This window comes from Microcaecilia unicolor, chromosome 1, assembly GCF_901765095.1.
Source record: "Microcaecilia unicolor chromosome 1, aMicUni1.1, whole genome shotgun sequence".
NCBI classification, from domain to species: Eukaryota; Metazoa; Chordata; class Amphibia; order Gymnophiona; family Siphonopidae; genus Microcaecilia; species Microcaecilia unicolor.
In genome coordinates, this window is record NC_044031.1 from 658,768,570 (window position 1) to 658,786,457 (window position 17,888).

Consider the following 17,888-nt stretch of genomic DNA (forward strand, 5'->3'; position numbering starts at 1 on the left):
AAGAGAAAATTATGAAGCTACGACTCATGATACCTATCAATACAACGGATTATGTAAACCTCCTTGAGTGTCTAGACCCAATACCCGGTGAATTCCCAGCAGACCGATCATGGACCAATTTTGACATACTCCCGATCGACAGCATCTCCCAATCGCTTGGAAGATATGCTAAGTCGCAATGCAAATTAGATGTCTGCCCTACCAGCCTTATAAGATCTATCCCTCAACTGTTCAAAACAGACCTCATGAGACACCTAAATTACATGCTACAAAATTGCATCTTCCCTACGGATAAAGGAAACATTCTATTTACCCCTTTACCTAAAGATGCAAAGAAAGGTACAAATGACCTAACCAATTACAGCCCAATAGCATCCATCCCACTAATAACCAAACTCATGGAAGGCGTAGTGACGAAACAACTCACGGATTACCTAAATAAATACTCATTCTACACGAGTCTCAATCAGGATTCCGTTCGAACCACAGCACTGAAACTGTACTAGTGACTTTAATGAACACATTCAAAAAAACAATTGCAACTGGCAAAAACATACTCCTCCTACAATTTGACATGTCCAGTGCCTTTGACATGGTCAACCATGGAATATTACTAAATATCTTAGAATACTTTGGAGTTGGAGGTAATGTTCTTAACTGGTTCAGAGGATTCTTGACCACAAGATCACACCAAGTAATAGCAAACGAGGATATTTCAGCTCCGTGGACACCTGAATGTGGAGTGCCCCAAGGATCCCCCCTCTCACCAACCCTCTTCAACCTAATGATGATACCCTTAGCCAAGCTACTAGCCAATCACAACCTCAACCCCTATATATATGCAGACGATGTTACGATTTATATCCCGTTCAAACACGATCTAAAGGAAATCACCAACGAGATCAATCAAAGCCTCCAAATCATGCACTCCTGGGCTGATGCATTCCAGCTAAAACAACGCAGAAAAAACACAATGCCTCATACTCACATCACAAGGTAATACAAATAACTTCACCACCATAACACCACCAAACTTTTCTCTTTCAGTCTCAAACAATCTGAAAATTCTTGGAGTTACCATTGATCGAAATCTCACACTCGAAACCCACGTGAAGAACACAACGAAAAAGATGTTCCACTCCATGTGGAAACGCAAACGAGTAAAACCTTTCTTCCCGAGATCCATTTTCCGTAACCTGATACAGTCAATGGTGCTAAGTCACCTGGACTACTGTAACGCACTGTACACTGGCTGCAAAGAACAAACTATCAAGAAACTGCAAACAGCCCAAAATACCGCAGCCAGACTCATATTTGGTAAAACAAAATATGAAAGTGCAAAACCCTTAAGAGAGAAACTTCACTGGCTACCACTGAAAGAGCGTATCGCGTTCAAGATCTGCACGATGGTTCACAAAATCATCCATGGAGATGCCCCGAGCTACATGCTAGACCTCGTGGACCTGCCTCCCAGAAATGCTAAAAGAACAGCCCGCAAATTCCTTAATCTATTTATTTATTGCACTTGTATCCCACATTTTCCCACCTATTTGCAGGCTCAATGTGGCTTACAAAGACCTGTCATGGCATCACCATTTCAGGGTACAAAGATACAATAGATGTTACAGGGATAACAAGAATGAGAAGGCTAACAGTTTGATCTAAACATCAATTTTAGAAAGAGAAGAGACTGTCAAAGTAATGAAGGAGTGGCGCTGTGTTGTACTTGGTTATGGATTCTCATGGTAGGCTTTGGTGAAGATAGGCTTTCAACGATTTGTGAAAGTTGGCAATTTCTTGAATTGTTTTCAGGTGGGTTGGCAGTGCATTCCATAGATGCGTGCTCTTGTAGGGAAAGCTGGATGCGTGTGTTAGTTTGTATTTTAATCCTTTACAGCTGGGGAAGTGAAGATTAAGAAACTTGTGAGCGGATCTATTGGCATTTCTGGGAGGGAGGTCGAGCATGTAAGACGGGGCATCTCCGTAGATGATTTTATGAACAATTGTGCAGATTTTGAACGTGGGAGCCAGTGTAGTTTCTCTCTTAGGGGCTTTGCGCTTTCAAATTTAGACCTTCCAAATATAAGTCTGGCTGCGGTATTTTGGGCCGTTTGGAGTTTCTTGATAATTTGTTCTTTACAACCAAAATAGAATGCATTGCAGTAGTCCAGATTACTTAGTACCATTGATTGCACCAGGTGTCTAAAGATGGTCCTCGGGAAGAAAGGTTTTACTCGTTTAAGTTTCCACATGGCGTGGAATATTTTCTTAGTTGTATTCTTCACGTGGTTCTCCAGTGTGAGATTTCGATCTATGGTGACTCCAAGGATTTTCAGAGTCAGATACGGGGAGGGATAATTTTGTGGTGGAGATGGTAGGGAATTTACTTGTATTATGTTGTGAGGTAAGTATCAGGCATTGTGTTTTTTCTGCATTGAGTTTTAGCTGAAATGCATCCGCCCAAGAGTGCATGATTTGGAAGCTTTGGTTAATTTCGTTGGTGATTTCCTTGAGAATCTACACTTCCCCAACTGTAAAGGAGTAAAATACAAGCTAACGCATGTGACTAGCTTCTCCTACATGAGCACACAGCTTTGGAATGCACTACCAACTGACCTGAAAACGATTAACGAAATAACTTTCACAAATCTCTGAAAACCTCTCTCCAACAAGGCCTACAATGGGAATTCTTAACTTAATCATAACACTGCACCACTTCACCTTATTCTGACAGTCATCTTTCTATAACTGTCTGTATAGATCTTTTTTCTCACCCCGGATCTTGTTGTAACACCAATTGTATCTGCTACCCTGGAATGGCGATGCCATAACAGGTTTTTGTAAGCCACATTGAGCCTGCAAATAGGTAGGAAAATGTGGGATACAAATGCAATAAATAAATAAATAAATAAATAAAATAAAACAAAACAAAATAGTAGCTTGAGCACCCGAATAGTCCCCTGCATGGACTCCCGAGCATTGTCCTCCGACGTGCTATTCACCAGCCAATCGTCAAGATAAGGGAACACATGGAACCCCGTCTGCGTAGCAATGCTGCGGCTACCAAAGTTCTGAGAGAAGAGGACATTTCTCTTGGTAAGTAAACATTATTTTGTCTTGTGCTTTGGGAACTTAAAGATTGTGGTTTAAAGGAGGAATTGAAGGTTAGTGATAGGCAGAATAAAAACATTAGAAAAGCAAACTTTATCAACTAATCACCATACTCTTTTCCCCCTAGTTTTAAAACTTGAACTTTGTACCACAGCATTAACAGATAACTAGATCCTACAGTGTCTGCTAGAGGCTTAGTCTTCGTCCCACCCACCTTCACACACACAACCATGTCCCCCCCCACCAAACCCCGGGGAAAAAAACACACACACATACACTGATGCGGAACATGGAGAGATGCACAATCACTCTCTATATATATCACCCCTACAACAATAAACACCCTCACAATCCCCTGCCACTTCCTCCCACTTGGCCAGCATGGGACACCAACCAAACCTCCCCCCCTTTAACCGCCCCCCCCCCCCCCCCCCCCCCCCAAAAAAAAAAAAAACAGTACAGCACCACACTAATGCCAGTCAGCAACAACATGGCCAAAATGCACCCCCCCCCCCAGAAACGCTGACCCCCCCCTCCAAACCCCATGCCACACCCTCTCAGTTCACCCCCCCCCCCCGTCATTGTGAGACATACACACAAAAACACACTCGCCCCCAACCTCCCAGTCAGCCCCACCCTCTCTCAACTAAACACACACACAAACTCTCTGTGTGACACACACACAGACACACTCTCTCACATATACAATCTATCTCTGTGACGCACATGATCTTTCACTCACACAACCACTGCCCCCTCCCCCCCCCCCCCAAAAAAAAACACCGCTAACACTCACTCACACATATATACACTGATGCGGAACATGGAGAGATGCATACTCACTCTCTACCACCCCTGCAACAATAACCACCCTCAAAGCCAGCCGCCAATTCCTCCAACTTTGCCAGCACGGGACATCCCCAACCCCCCCCACCAAAACCAAAATTAAAAAAAAGAAAGAAAAGATATCAGACTCATACGAACCTTTAACAACACGGCCCCCCCCCCCCCCCCCAGCCCCCTGCCACACTCTCGCCCCAAACCTCCCAGTCCGTCCCCCCCTCTCACTTACACACACACTCTCTCTCTCACACACACACACACAATCTATCTCTGTGACACACATGATCTTTCACTCTCACACACAACCACCGCCCCCCCTCCCCCCCAACCCTGCTGAAAAACACACACACAGACATTAATTGCAGAAACCAAATACCTTGCTAGCGCCCGTTTCATTGGTTTCAGAAACGGGCCTTTTTTCCTAGTAGTTTATAAAACAATGAAAAGGCCTCTCCGGTACTATGTAAGCCCCATTGAGCCTACAAATATGTGGGAAAATGTGGGATACAAATGTAAAATAAAAATAAATAAATAAAATTAAATATATATAAAAGCTCTTAAGTAACCAGTCATCATAACTGCAATTAATTCCAGCAATCACTAATAAAATCCTAGAAAAGCCTAAGCAAACATCCACATTTTGAACTGCTTCTGAAATTTTTATAAAACTGCATTTCAAATAAAACGCAGATGGCAAATTATTCCAGAGAACAGACACTGCATAGCTGAAAAATCATATGAACAGATTCTTACCTCAAACCTCTCATCCTCACATCTGTAGATATGCTCCTCATACTGGGTCTTCTTAGAACTAACAAAAGTAGAATCCTCTGACCATGAAGGGAAGGAAACCCAAGTGTCATTCAAAACCTTTGAGAGGAGAAAAATATATTTGGCAGAAGTCCAGATCATTAAGATTAACATTTCTGGGTGCTTTGGTTCCCTCCTTTCTCTTTTTCAAAAGAGATTTCTGGGTCATATGAGCATGATTTCCCATAAAAATCCCATCAATTGATGTCAAAGGATTTGTTACAAATCTTATCTAGCCTTACTTTCAGCGATATTACTGTATTACACAAAAACCTACAAATTAGAATATACAACTAAAATCTCAACTGGTAATTAAAATGTAAAAGTTAATAAATTTCAGTCAATTTTTTGTTACCGTCTTTCCAGCCTCCTCTTGTCTCAACCAAATGGGGTTTTTAACAACATATAGGGGCCAACTACAATAAAGTGTACAAGGTAATTAATGTTTTAGCGCACACGTGTGACCATCTCTGGGAAAAGATGCTGAAGTCTCCAGAAACAAAAAAATTAGGTTTTAATGAATTCTGTTAGAGCAAACAATTTTCAATACAACATATCAAATCCTATCCTTTTATATGAAAAAATAAGAGTTAAACATGTAACTTTTATAGACTGCTGATGGACCCATGAAATGAAAAAAAAAAAAAAAAAAAGTCATTCTCAACATTTTAGATTTGCTACTTTAGTCACTTTGTGCAGAGCCTCAGGGAAACATCAGTGCACAACACATTTAAATCACACAGTGATGAAGATATTTAGATATTTAACACAGATTCAGAGAAGAATGCAGAAGGATATGTACAATGTGGGGTTTTAAGGCAAGGTCTGAGGAGGAGTAAAGAATTAGTTCATTTTTCTGCCATTAGCACTAGTGAGGCTTTTATGCCCGTTTCTCTTCTCTGCTACGAGCTGAAGGGCCCACTGCTTTTTCTGGCTTTGTTGAAGAGTTATGCTAGATGGTTGACTAAATGATGAAATTATTCTTACCTGTTAAAATGTTCTTTTCTTTAGTCCTGCTAGACCAGTCCAGACTAGTGGGCCTTGTCCCCGGTACCAGCAAATAGGGAAAGAATTTGAATATTCCAGTGAAATCATCCATACAAGGAGTGTTGCAGCCTGAACACATTAGTATGCCAATAATCTAGACAAACCAATATCCAAAACACATCCAGGAATCACCAAGTAAATCAGATATACAAAATATATACATAGCCAGAAACAAGAGCTAGGATATGCAGACAAACATTCCAAGACTGTGGTCTTCCTGGGAGGGGTGCTGGACTGGTCTGGTCTAGCAGGACTCAATGAAAGGAAATTAACAAGAATAATTTTACTTTCCTTATGCTAAACCAGTCCAGACTAGTGGGATGTACCCAAGCTTTGTCCCTGAAGGCAGGAAGAAGCAGCCCCTTCCATAACTGCCCTGCCAAAGTCACTATCCTCCCTGGCCAACACATAGATCCTATAGTGTTTAAAATAACCACATTACTACCTTGCAGATATCCTCTGGTGTGACTGCTCTGGAATCTGCCTGAAAGACCGCTTGCGATATAGTTAAATGCACCCAGAGCACATCCAGAACTATGTTGTGACTAGTAATGTATGCAAAAACTATTGAGGCCTTAAACCAACGAGTGATGGTCAACTTAGATACCACCTGCCCTTTAAATAGGCTACTGAATAATAATAACAGAAGATCTGCTCTTCTGAAATAACTGATGACTTCTAGGTTAAGTACAGTCCTGAAAACATCAACATGAAGGACTCTAGTAAAGCCCTCTCTGTCCGATCAAAACACCAGAAAATCAGATTGATTGAAATTCAGCAAGAATGAAGGAGCCATTTGAATGAAAACCAAACACTCTGAAATAAGTATATACATACATAAGTAATGCCACACTGGGGAAAGTACCTCAATAAAGCACCTCAACACGCCTGCAACTCTTGAGATCCACCAGGCTAACAGACTGCTTTGAGAAACATTTTTCAAGGACAGATGCCACAGAGATGTCCTCTTCAAAGACTTGAAAGGAGGACTAGAAAGCGCTCTCAAGTTCAAATTTGAGATCCCACTGCAGCACCATCAAACACCCTGAAGGACAGATGTGCTTAACCCCATAAAGAAAGAAAACTTTATCCATATGCAATCCCAGTGACTCCCCTTTCACCTTGCCTCAGAAACAAGCAAGAACTGCAACCTAGACCTTAAGTTGAGGGCCTTACCTTTATCCAAACCATCCTGCAATAAGACCAGGAAAAACAGGTAATTCAGTCCATTGTGCTCAAATCACAGCACCTTTCTACGCCAGCACTCAGTCTCCAGATGCATGCATAAGCCAAAGATATTGAAAACTTTCACACCTTTGGATGTGTAGCTACCACTACAGGAACGTAGCCAGTCTTCAACCACGCCTCTCAAGGGCCAAGCAGTAAGTCAAAAGGGATCTAGATCCTCCAAGATAACTGGCCCAATACAGAAGTCCTGGACCCTAGTAAAGGGGCAACTCCCTATTATTCTGACTAGGTCCATACACCAGGAATACCATGTCCAGTCCAAAGCTATTAAGATCTCTAGAAAGGGGTGTTCTACAATCTGGCGGATCACCCATCAGCTGCCTCGGGGTGAAGGGGCATCAGAGGTTCTGGACTTAGCCAAGATTGAACCAACACACACCTTAACCCCTCCACCCTTCCTGTGGCTGAAAATGGTGGGCACCTGGCACTTGATCCAACTGGGGCTTCCTCCAGCAATCCACCAATAACCGGAATGCCGAAAGATACAGCTCCTACTGCCCTGGATCTAGTACCTGGTGATAAGAGTCCATTTGTATGCTGCCCACCGCAACAATATGTGCCATGAAGATGGGACTCTGCCCAGCTGTACAGATCCATGACCTAACGTGCCACCACAGCACAACATACATCACTACCACAGCAATGTCGGACATCACTCAAACCCCCTACCTTTCCAGTAGGGGAAGAAACCATAGGAGCGCCAACTAAATGGTTCATCCAGCATGACCTAGACAGTGGACACCCCAGCCCATCAAACTGCAATTACCACCATCCACTCCAGGAAATCCAGTGGAACCCCTTTTAGCAGGTGGCATGAGTGAATCCACTACACAGAGTTGCCCGAAAAGGCAGCCTCAGCTCAAACTGCTGTAACTTAGGAGACCAGGAAGACAAAAGTGTGTGTTGTAGCAGTCTCATGCACCCTTTCCCAGGGACTATCTCCAGGATTGCTGCCATGGACCCTAACAGCTGAAGATAATTTCAGGCCTTTGATAGTGGAGGTGGCAGAAAAAAAGGCCATCACCTAGTTCCTCCATGCCCCACAAAGGAGCCGACCTTTCTGATACTTCACCACTGCTGAAGAGAAAGTGCTCTTCCAGCTTGAGCAGCAGCTCCCCCAGTTCTTTGACCGAGACTTAGTCCCCAGTGTTCTGGAGGGATGGGCCTTGTTCTCAAGCAGACGCTGAAGTCAGGCTTCGCTCAAACCCTTCACCAAATTCTCCAAGTCCCCCTTGAACACCCCCCCCACACACACACAAGGAAGGGAAGCTTGCTGAGACTTGAGACAGTATCTACTGACCAAAAGTGCAGCCAAATCCACCGCTAGGCCACTGCCACCAAGCAGAAACCACGATCAGGTCAGAGTGGATCCGCCAAAACTCCTATTCCCAATTCAAGCCTTGCTACCTCAGCAAATGCTGGAAACTGATGAATCTAATGTAGGACAGCTCTTACCACATACAGTGGTGGAAATAAGTATTTGATCCCTTGCTGATTTTGTAAGTTTGCCCACTGACAAAGACATGAGCAGCCCATAATTGAAGGGTAGGTTATTGGTAACAGTGAGAGATAGCACATCACAAATTAAATCCGGAAAATCACATTGTGGAAAGTATATGAATTTATTTGCATTCTGCAGAGGGAAATAAGTATTTGATCCCCCACCAACCAGTAAGAGATCTGGCCCCTACAGACCAGGTAGATGCTCCAAATCAACTCGTTACCTGCATGACAGACAGCTGTCGGCAATGGTCACCTGTATGAAAGACACCTGTCCACAGACTCAGTGAATCAGTCAGACTCTAACCTCTACAAAATGGCCACGAGCAAGGAGCTGTCTAAGGATGTCAGGGACAAGATCATACACCTGCACAAGGCTGGAATGGGCTACAAAACCATCAGTAAGACGCTGGGCGAGAAGGAGACAACTGTTGGTGCCATAGTAAGAAAATGGAAGAAGTACAAAATGACTGTCAATCGACAAAGATCTGGGGCTCCACGCAAAATCTCACCTCGTGGGGTATCCTTGATCATGAGGAAGGTTAGAAATCAGCCTACAACTACAAGGGGGGAACTTGTCAATGATCTCAAGGCAGCTGGGACCACTGTCACCACGAAAACCATTGGTAACACATTACGACATAACGGATTGCAATCCTGCAGTGCCCGCAAGGTCCCCCTGCTCCGGAAGGCACATGTGACGGCCCGTCTGAAGTTTGCCAGTGAACACCTGGATGATGCCGAGAGTGATTGGGAGAAGGTGCTGTGGTCAGATGAGACAAAAATTGAGCTCTTTGGCATGAACTCAACTCGCCGTGTTTGGAGGAAGAGAAATGCTGCCTATGACCCAAAGAACACCGTCCCCACTGTCAAGCATGGAGGTGGAAATGTTATGTTTTGGGGGTGTTTCTCTGCTAAGGGCACAGGACTACTTCACCGAATCAATGGGAGAATGGATGGGGCCATGTACCGTACAATTCTGAGTGACAACCTCCTTCCCTCCGCCAGGGCCTTAAAAATGGGTCGTGGCTGGGTCTTCCAGCACGACAATGACCCAAAACATACAGCCAAGGCAACAAAGGAGTGGCTCAGGAAGAAGCACATTAGGGTCATGGAGTGGCCTAGCCAGTCACCAGACCTTAATCCCATTGAAAACTTATGGAGGGAGCTGAAGCTGCGAGTTGCCAAGCGACAGCCCAGAACTCTTAATGATTTAGAGATGATCTGCAAAGAGGAGTGGACCAAAATTCCTCCTGACATGTGTGCAAACCTCATCATCAACTACAGAAGACGTCTGACCGCTGTGCTTGCCAACAAGGGTTTTGCCACCAAGTATTAGGTCTTGTTTGCCAGAGGGATTAAATACTTATTTCCCTCTGCAGAATGCAAATAAATTCATATACTTTCCACAATGTGATTTTCCGGATTTAATTTGTGATGTGCTATCTCTCACTGTTACCAATAACCTACCCTTCAATTATGGGCTGCTCATGTCTTTGTCAGTGGGCAAACTTACAAAATCAGCAAGGGATCAAATACTTATTTCCACCACTGTACCTCTACCCCCTTCCTTCAACATATACTGCCATCTGAACATCCTATGAGGAAGTGTGGAAGGCCTGTTTAAGGAGCTGCACCACTCTTCTGTCATAAGCCTGTCATTGCTATCTACTACTACTACTACTTATTTCTATAGCGATACTAGACTTACGCAGCGCTGTACACTTGAACATGAAGAGACAGTCCCTGCTCGATAGAGCTTACAATCTAATTATATCCCTCCCTCAACTATGATAGTGGTATCTTAGTCACTAGTGAAATTAAGGCATCTACCCTAGTGAATCCTAGCAACCTAGTCAGATCTGCCCACAGCAGGATATATAGCCTGCTCAATACTTTGGCACTCAGAAGCTATATTCAGGGCTTCCTACTCTGACAGGGCCATCTGTAGGAGAGCACTGTGGCAGGGAAAGAGGCCTTGCAAAGATCCTCCAAGATTGGGTCCCCCATCTGAGATCTCCTGGGCAACCCTCGAAATAAGGAATGTCTTCACCAGATGATAGAGGATAAAACACACCTATTCCTGGCAAAAAAAAAAAAAAAAAAAAGAAGATAACCACAGGGGATTCATCCTCATCCTCCTCAGGGGACAGCTCCCCAGGTTCCAGCAAGTCCAATGGGTGAGGAGGAGGAGGAGCTGGGGGAATAGCTCTTCTCATCCTCAAGACCCCCTTTCCATTGGAATGTTTCGGGACACAGCTCGAATTGCATCCCTGCCATCTTCAGACCATTCATTTAGGCATCTGGGATGTTTACTGCCCTTGTCTGCATCCCCTCCCACCCCCACCCCCACAAATACCATGGCCACCCCTGAGGGCTCAGGCCACTGCTGCATCTCCAGATACCTCCAAAGCCCTTGAAGTCCTGCCAAAGCCACCCAAATGTGACCAAAACTGAATTACTTTACGTAGGTGTGGATTATTCCTTTGTTTTGCCTAATTCTGTTTCTTTGTCAGGAGTTCCTTTTTTTTTTTTTCATTTGTCAATACAGAAATCAACCATACGTCAAAACAGGTTACAAAAACCCTATTAAACATAGGTAACAAAGATTAACTATAAATGTGCTTTGCAACCGTCAGTACAGTACTTTTCTCTGCATTGACTTTTCTTTTTTTTTTTTTTTTTTACAGTAAACCACACATCCCCCCCCCCCCCCCCCCAAAACATTCACACACTTCCATCTATCCTGGTGCCTCAAAACCCACCCTCTAGCATCCTCCTCTCATCCATCCATTCATACATCGGCCCCTGTCCCCCCACCCCTCCCTCCCACCCTGTCATTTATCCAGCATTTCCAAACAACGTGTCCACAACAGAGCATATGATCTATTACCCAATTAAAGGGATTTAGAATAAAGCTGACTTTCATACCTACCTCTCGTAGTTTCGCAGTCCACCATCAAATGGTACTGATCTAGAGAGATCCAGAACGGCAATATAGTCTTCCTGACCAGCAGAAGGGACATATATAGGAATCGCCTCTGAGGCTGTCAGTTGCTGACTTTGTAAAAGTCCCTGATCCCCCAGGAGTAGGGTACTATAATCCCACTCCAGTTCCCTCTGAACGACCCCGTTTGAGCAAGGGAAGTACCCTATTCCACAAAGATAGAGCAGGACACTCCAAAAAAAGTGTGAATGAGGATGCCCCTTTCCAGTTTTACATTTCAGACAGCGATCACTGTCCCATAGCCCCAGATGAGCTCCTTTTGCCCTGGTCATATGGGCTCTATGCAAGATTTTATATTGTGCCTCTTGTAATTCTGCTGGTTTAGTCATTTCATGCAATGTAGAGAAAAGTGTGCTAAATTGGGTGCGTGTGTACTCAGTGCCTAGATCCCTGTTCCACTGCTGCAACAACATCCCCATCCCGTCCAAAGGCATAGTTAGTTTTAAAATCTTGTACCATGTGGACAATCTGTTCAACGAGTACATAAGCATCGCCATGCTGGGACAGACCAAGGGCCCATCGAGCCCAGAACCCTGACAGCGGCCAAAAGAACAAGCAATTTGTCCCGCCCCTCCTAGAAATAGTGTATTATTCCCTCGCCCATTCAATAACATTCTATGGCCTTTTCCTCCAGGAAGCCGTCCAACCTTTTTTTGAAGTCTGCTAAGTTAACCGCCTTAACCACTTTTTCCGGCAGCGAATTCCAGAGTTTAACTACGTGTTGAGTGAAGAAAAATTTCCTCAGATTCGTTTTAAAATTTACTACACTGCAGCTTCATCGCTTGCCCCCTTGCCCTAGTATTTTTGGAAAGCGTAAGCAGACGCTCAATATCGACCCGTTCCATTCCACTCATCTTATAGACCCTCTATCATATCTCCCCTCAGCCGCCTCTTCAAGCTGAAGAGCCCCAGCCTCTTCAGCCTTTCCTCATAGGGAAGTCGTCCCATCCCCTGTATCATCCTTGCCCCCCTTCTCTGCACCTTTTCCAATTCCACTATATCTTTTTTTGAGGTGCGGCGACCAAAATTGAACACAATACTCGAGGTAAGGTCACACCATGAAGCGATACAATGGCAGAATAATATCCTTATTTTTGTTTTCAATCCCTTTCCTAATGATACCCAACATTCTATTTGCTTTCCTATCTGCAGCAGCACATTGAGCAGAAGCTTTCAACGTATCATCAATGATGACATCTAGATCCCTTTCTTGGTCCATGACTCCCAGCGCTGAACCTTGCATGACACAATTATAGTTTGGGTTCCTCTTTCCCACATGCATCACTTTGCACTTGTTCACATTAAACGTCATCTGCCATTTAGATGCCCAGTCTCGAGGCAGGCAAACGAAAAAGAATATTGTCTAGATCCCCATTCATCCAATCCTTGTTATATCTAACCTTCAAGGAAAACCAATAGTGCCTTACTTGTAGGTATTGCACCATATGACGGTTTAATAGCCCCCACCTTTCTTTGACCCGGGTGAAAGTAAGAAGAGCATCTCCCTCCTCGGATAACAACTGCCCAATATGTGTACAACCCTCCCCATGCCATCTCCGAAATTCTGAGCCCCCCATACCTGCCGGGAAGTCATTGTTCCCCACCGAAGTCAGAAAGGGCGATGAATCAGGGGACCGGCCCTGGAACCCTCTCCACCAGCACATGCCCTGCGTAGTGTTCGAAGAAAACTCAACTTGGAGGCAACTCGTGGGAGGGTCCCAGGGGGTATATGTAAAAGATTTATAAATGACAAAGGGCTGTGCCATTCTTCCATCCAACCTGGAGGACAGAAACGGCATATCCCCTTGCTTCCCTCGAATACAAAACGCATCAAAGCTGCAACGTTATATAATCCAAGATTGGGCAGGCCCAGGCCTCTCAGGCTTTTATCCAAGATTAACTTCTGATGGCCTATTCTCGCTCCTCTGTCGCCAAATGAAAGAGCGAATCAGGGAGCGGAAAAGGCGTTCATCTCTCCTCAACAGGTGCAACCTGGAGGGAGTAAAACAACTTAGGCAGAAGTATCTTCACCAAGGCCAGCCTACCTAGCAGTGAAACCGGTAAATCCTTCCATGAGGAACAAAGTCTTCTGATCTTATCAAGAGGGTCTACCACTTTGTATTTATAAAATAAAATTAGATTGGTGCTGAGATAGATACCTAAGTACCTCATTGGCCCTTTGACAGGTGGAATAGGTAATGAGGAAAGCCAAGGCTCCCCAGGACATCCAGACAGGGGGAGAAGTTCTGATTTGGAGAAATTAACACTCAGTCCCAAAAGATCTCCAAACGCCCGCGCCAAGGACAGTGCCTCCATCAGGCCTCAGGGTGCATGTGCCAGGTAAAGTAAGATGTCATCTGCAAAGAGGTTTATGTGCATCTCCTTACTCCCCACTATAATACCCTGGATAGCCCTACTCCCCCTAATCTTTAAAGCCAGCGGCTCTATGGTCAACAAAAAATTTAAAAAAAGAAGTGTACTTCTCTGCAAAGGGAAACCTTCTGTGAGTTTATTGTTTATCAATAGCTGTGCCCTTGGTAAAGTATACAGAGTGGATATCCATGCAGCAAAGGTTCCCTTAAAGCCAAAACACTCCAAGACCCAGTAAAGATACTGCCAGGAAATGCTATCAAAAGCTTTCTCCATATCTAGACCTACCAAGGAAGTTATCATAGCATTCAGGCACCTAACCAGTATAGCCGCTAACAATTTAACATCTTAGTTTAGAAGTGAAATGGGTCCGGTAAGAGCCCACTTGTGCCGGGTCCTTCCCTGGTTTTGGAATAAGCACAATATGTGCCAAGTTCTGATACAGGCCCAGCCTCCTCCTCCCCCCCCCCCCCCCCCCAACTCATTAAACATCTCTCTTAAGGGCGCTACTGCTAGTTCCAATAGATAACATTCCGGGCCAAAACCATCAGGGCCTGGAGCCTTGGTCAGCTTCAAGGCTTTAATGCTCCTGCTGACTTCCTGGTCCATTATAGGGAAATTCAAACCAGACAGCTGCTTCCGCATTAAATTCCCGAGCCTGGTAAAGGGAGCTATAAAATTGTAAGAACTGTTCTCTAATTTGAGCTTCCTTGGTATACGCTTTCCCCTTGTCGTCTTTGATAGAGGTGACGACCTGTTTCCTGCGGGGTGGGGGGGTCTCACTAGGTTGGCTAGAAGCTTACCAGCCTTACTTCCCCATTTAAGCAATCTATAGCGTTGAAGATAAATCTCTCTCTCTCTGCCCTCTGCTGCAATAGTGTGTCTAGCTGTTTCCTTGTCTGCATCAATTGTTGTTTAGTACTGTCAGTCATATGAAGCACGTGCTGACTACGCAGTCGCTGATACTCTTGTGACAGACGTAAGCTCTGCCTTGCTGTATTTTTTTGTCCGGCTGAGTAAGATATAATTTGGCCCCACATAACTGCCTTAGAGGCCTCCCAACATATAGCCGGATTCACTCCAGAAGTGCTATTATGATCTTTGCAATCTAACCACTTTTCTCTCTAATATACCTGGAAGCCCATGTAATTATACAGCGAGGGGGAGAACTTCCACACCCTCTCACCCGGGTCATCAACAAATGAAATAGCTACTGTAACCATTGAATAGTCAGAGAATGCATTGTCAGCTATGCGGGACTCGGCAGCCTTTGGGAACAGGGATCTATCCACAAGGAGATAATCTAGAGTAAACATTATGGGGATGTGAGAAAAAAGTAAATTCCACATCATGTGGATGTAGAATTCTCCAAAATGTCTACCACATCCAACCTAGAGGAGAGGAAATTTACACCCTTAGCATCCCATCCCTTATCTTTAGATTTAGGTGGTTTACAGTCTATCAATTGGCCTGCCAATACATTGAAGTTGCCCCCAAGTACAACTTGATAATTGTTGTCAGGTACAATTGCAGCCACTAACTCAGAGAACAATTTATGAGTATTGGGACCATAGACATTACAACAAAGAAGAATGTTGTATCCTCATAGCTCCCCTAAAATAAGCACATATCTACCTTCCTTGTCTTGGACAGTTTTGTGAGTGTGGAAGGGGAATTACTTGTGCAATAATATAGCCACTCCTGCCGACTATTATAAGAAGAACACACCACTTCCCCCACCCATCCTCTCTTTAATTTTTGATGTTCTGCTGCTGCTAAGCGTGTTACCTGAATGTATGCTATATCCGCCCTCTCCTTTTTCAGCCAAGACAAGATATTGGTCCTTTTTACAGGAGAGTGGATACTGTCAATGTTTAATGTTATTACTTTGAGCTTAACCATCACTAATAAAAAATGCTACAGCAGACAGCGTATCCCCTAACGACCTAGCTCTTCAGGTCTCCCAGCTAAACCCTCCGGGTCATGCCTGGCCTTCAAGATTTAATATTGTAAGTTCAAAGAGAAAAGAGAAAAAGAAAAAGAAAAAAAAACAACAACACAGAAGGTACACCAATCCTCCCCTTCTCTGCTTCCCCTCCATTCCCAGCAAGCCCATAGTGAACTCATGCTCGATATTCTCCCCCTGCACCCCTCCTCCTCCTTGCACACCATCATCCATCCACATACATACCTCAAGCACACCCTCATCAACCCAGACACTCCCATGCCTACCAGACCCCCCTCCTACCCCCCCCCTTCTTATCACTTCCAGGTATCCAACTTTCATTCTTCACCTACTCGAACCTCACAGGGAGGCTACTCCCTCAAACCCCGCCATCGCAGTTATTATAAACATCCCTTTGAAAATCAAATCCCTCACCACAGACTAGGACAAATTCAGACCCCGCTGCTGCTTCACCACCTAGTAAAGGAGCATATTTAACCTTTCAGTTCACATCATGTTTCCCTCCAGGTTTATGGTAAAAGCACTCCGCAAGGTCCTTTTTCTCCTTTGAGGAACCCATTCGACAGTTCCAACAACAAATTACAACTGCAAGTATAAGACAGAGTTCATCCACATAAACCCAATCTTCTTCATAGCCTCAATTTTTATATCCAGCCATCAACTTCCACAGGCGCAGTCACTGGCATAATCAATGAACATCCCGCATCCCATCTCCGTTATCTTTATTAATATTATCCATAAATTTCTTCACTTCTGCAGCCTCCTGGAGAAGGACTGTCTGACCTCCTGCCAGACACGCAGTTTGGCGGGGTAGAGCAATGCAAACCGGATTCCTTTCTTATGCAATGCCGTGCACGTTGGTGCCATGGCCTTGCACAACTTGGCCACCCTAGTGGAGTAGTCGTTAAACAGGAGCAGCCTGTGACCTTTATATTCCACAGAAGCTTGGGCTCGGTATGCTTTTAATAGCTGTTCTTTCCCTTGCCAGTTGGTAAAGTGAGCAATTGCTGTTCTAGGCTTGCTCGTGGTGTCACTCCGTGACCCTATACGGTGTGCTCAATCACAGCAAAAATTATTCTCTCCACCCAGGAGGCCCAATCGCTCCAGAAGCCATGTGTCGAAGAACTGATATAGCTTTTTGTCCACCACTGCTTCCGGCAGCCCGATAACTCTCAAATTATTCCTTCTGTTTCAATTCTCTTGTTCTTCTACTCGGTCCCTAAGGTCTCCCACCTCTTTCTGGAGCATAGCTATTTGAGCCGCCATAGCCTTCATCTAGTCCTCCCCCACTGACACTCGTTGTTCCATCTCCGTTATGCGCCGCGTGTGGGAGTCAAGTTTTTCATTAATTCCATCAACTGCGGATTGCAATTTAGTAAACCTATCCTCCAGCGCTGCAGAGACCGATCGTGAGATTTCTTGTACCCACTCGGGTGACTGTATGGGTAGCAGGCTCTGCATCGGCTGTACCTCTGCTAACTTGTTCATACCCAGCCTCTGCAGAATCTTCGCTTTTCTCTGCGTCTTCGTGAGCATGCCTCGTCCAGGGCTCCCGAGGAAGTGCTGATCATAAGCCCAGCAGCTTGTACTGATTCAGTCTAGGATCCGCTTTCCGAGGTGAATCCGTTGTTTTTAGCTGATTTTGGCAGGTTGTTTGAGGAGCCTCTCTCCCTTGCTGCTGCTCACGTAGCAGGCATCACATGACCCCCAGGAGTTCCTGTGAAGATTACTCTGGTGCGGACTTTGGGAGTAGCGTTCGATTCTTGTTTTTCCTTTTACGCCCCAAATTCGCACTGATTCAAAGCTCATTTTTTACACTGCATTTACTGAGTCGGTTGCGGCGACTGTTGCTAAAAATGGATCTTATAAGAGTGGTGGAGGCCATTCTTTTAACTGGCCTAGACTACTGCAATATTGTTTATTTGGTTACCTATCACCTGTACTCAATCATTGCAGATTGTTCAAAATTCAGCAGTGCGTTTGATC

The 17,888-nt window shown here is 44.6% G+C and overlaps 1 protein-coding gene across 1 annotated transcript in view; it reads right to left on the minus strand.

The window, feature by feature from the left end:
* The window catches only part of SIN3A (SIN3 transcription regulator family member A), a 399,111-nt gene that overhangs the window by 107,220 nt on the left and 274,003 nt on the right, over nt 1–17,888 (minus strand). The window contains exon 13 of the mRNA XM_030186804.1: nt 4,708–4,824. Coding sequence (XP_030042664.1) covers nt 4,708–4,824 — 117 coding nt within the window. The remainder of the gene's footprint in view (nt 1–4,707; nt 4,825–17,888) is intronic.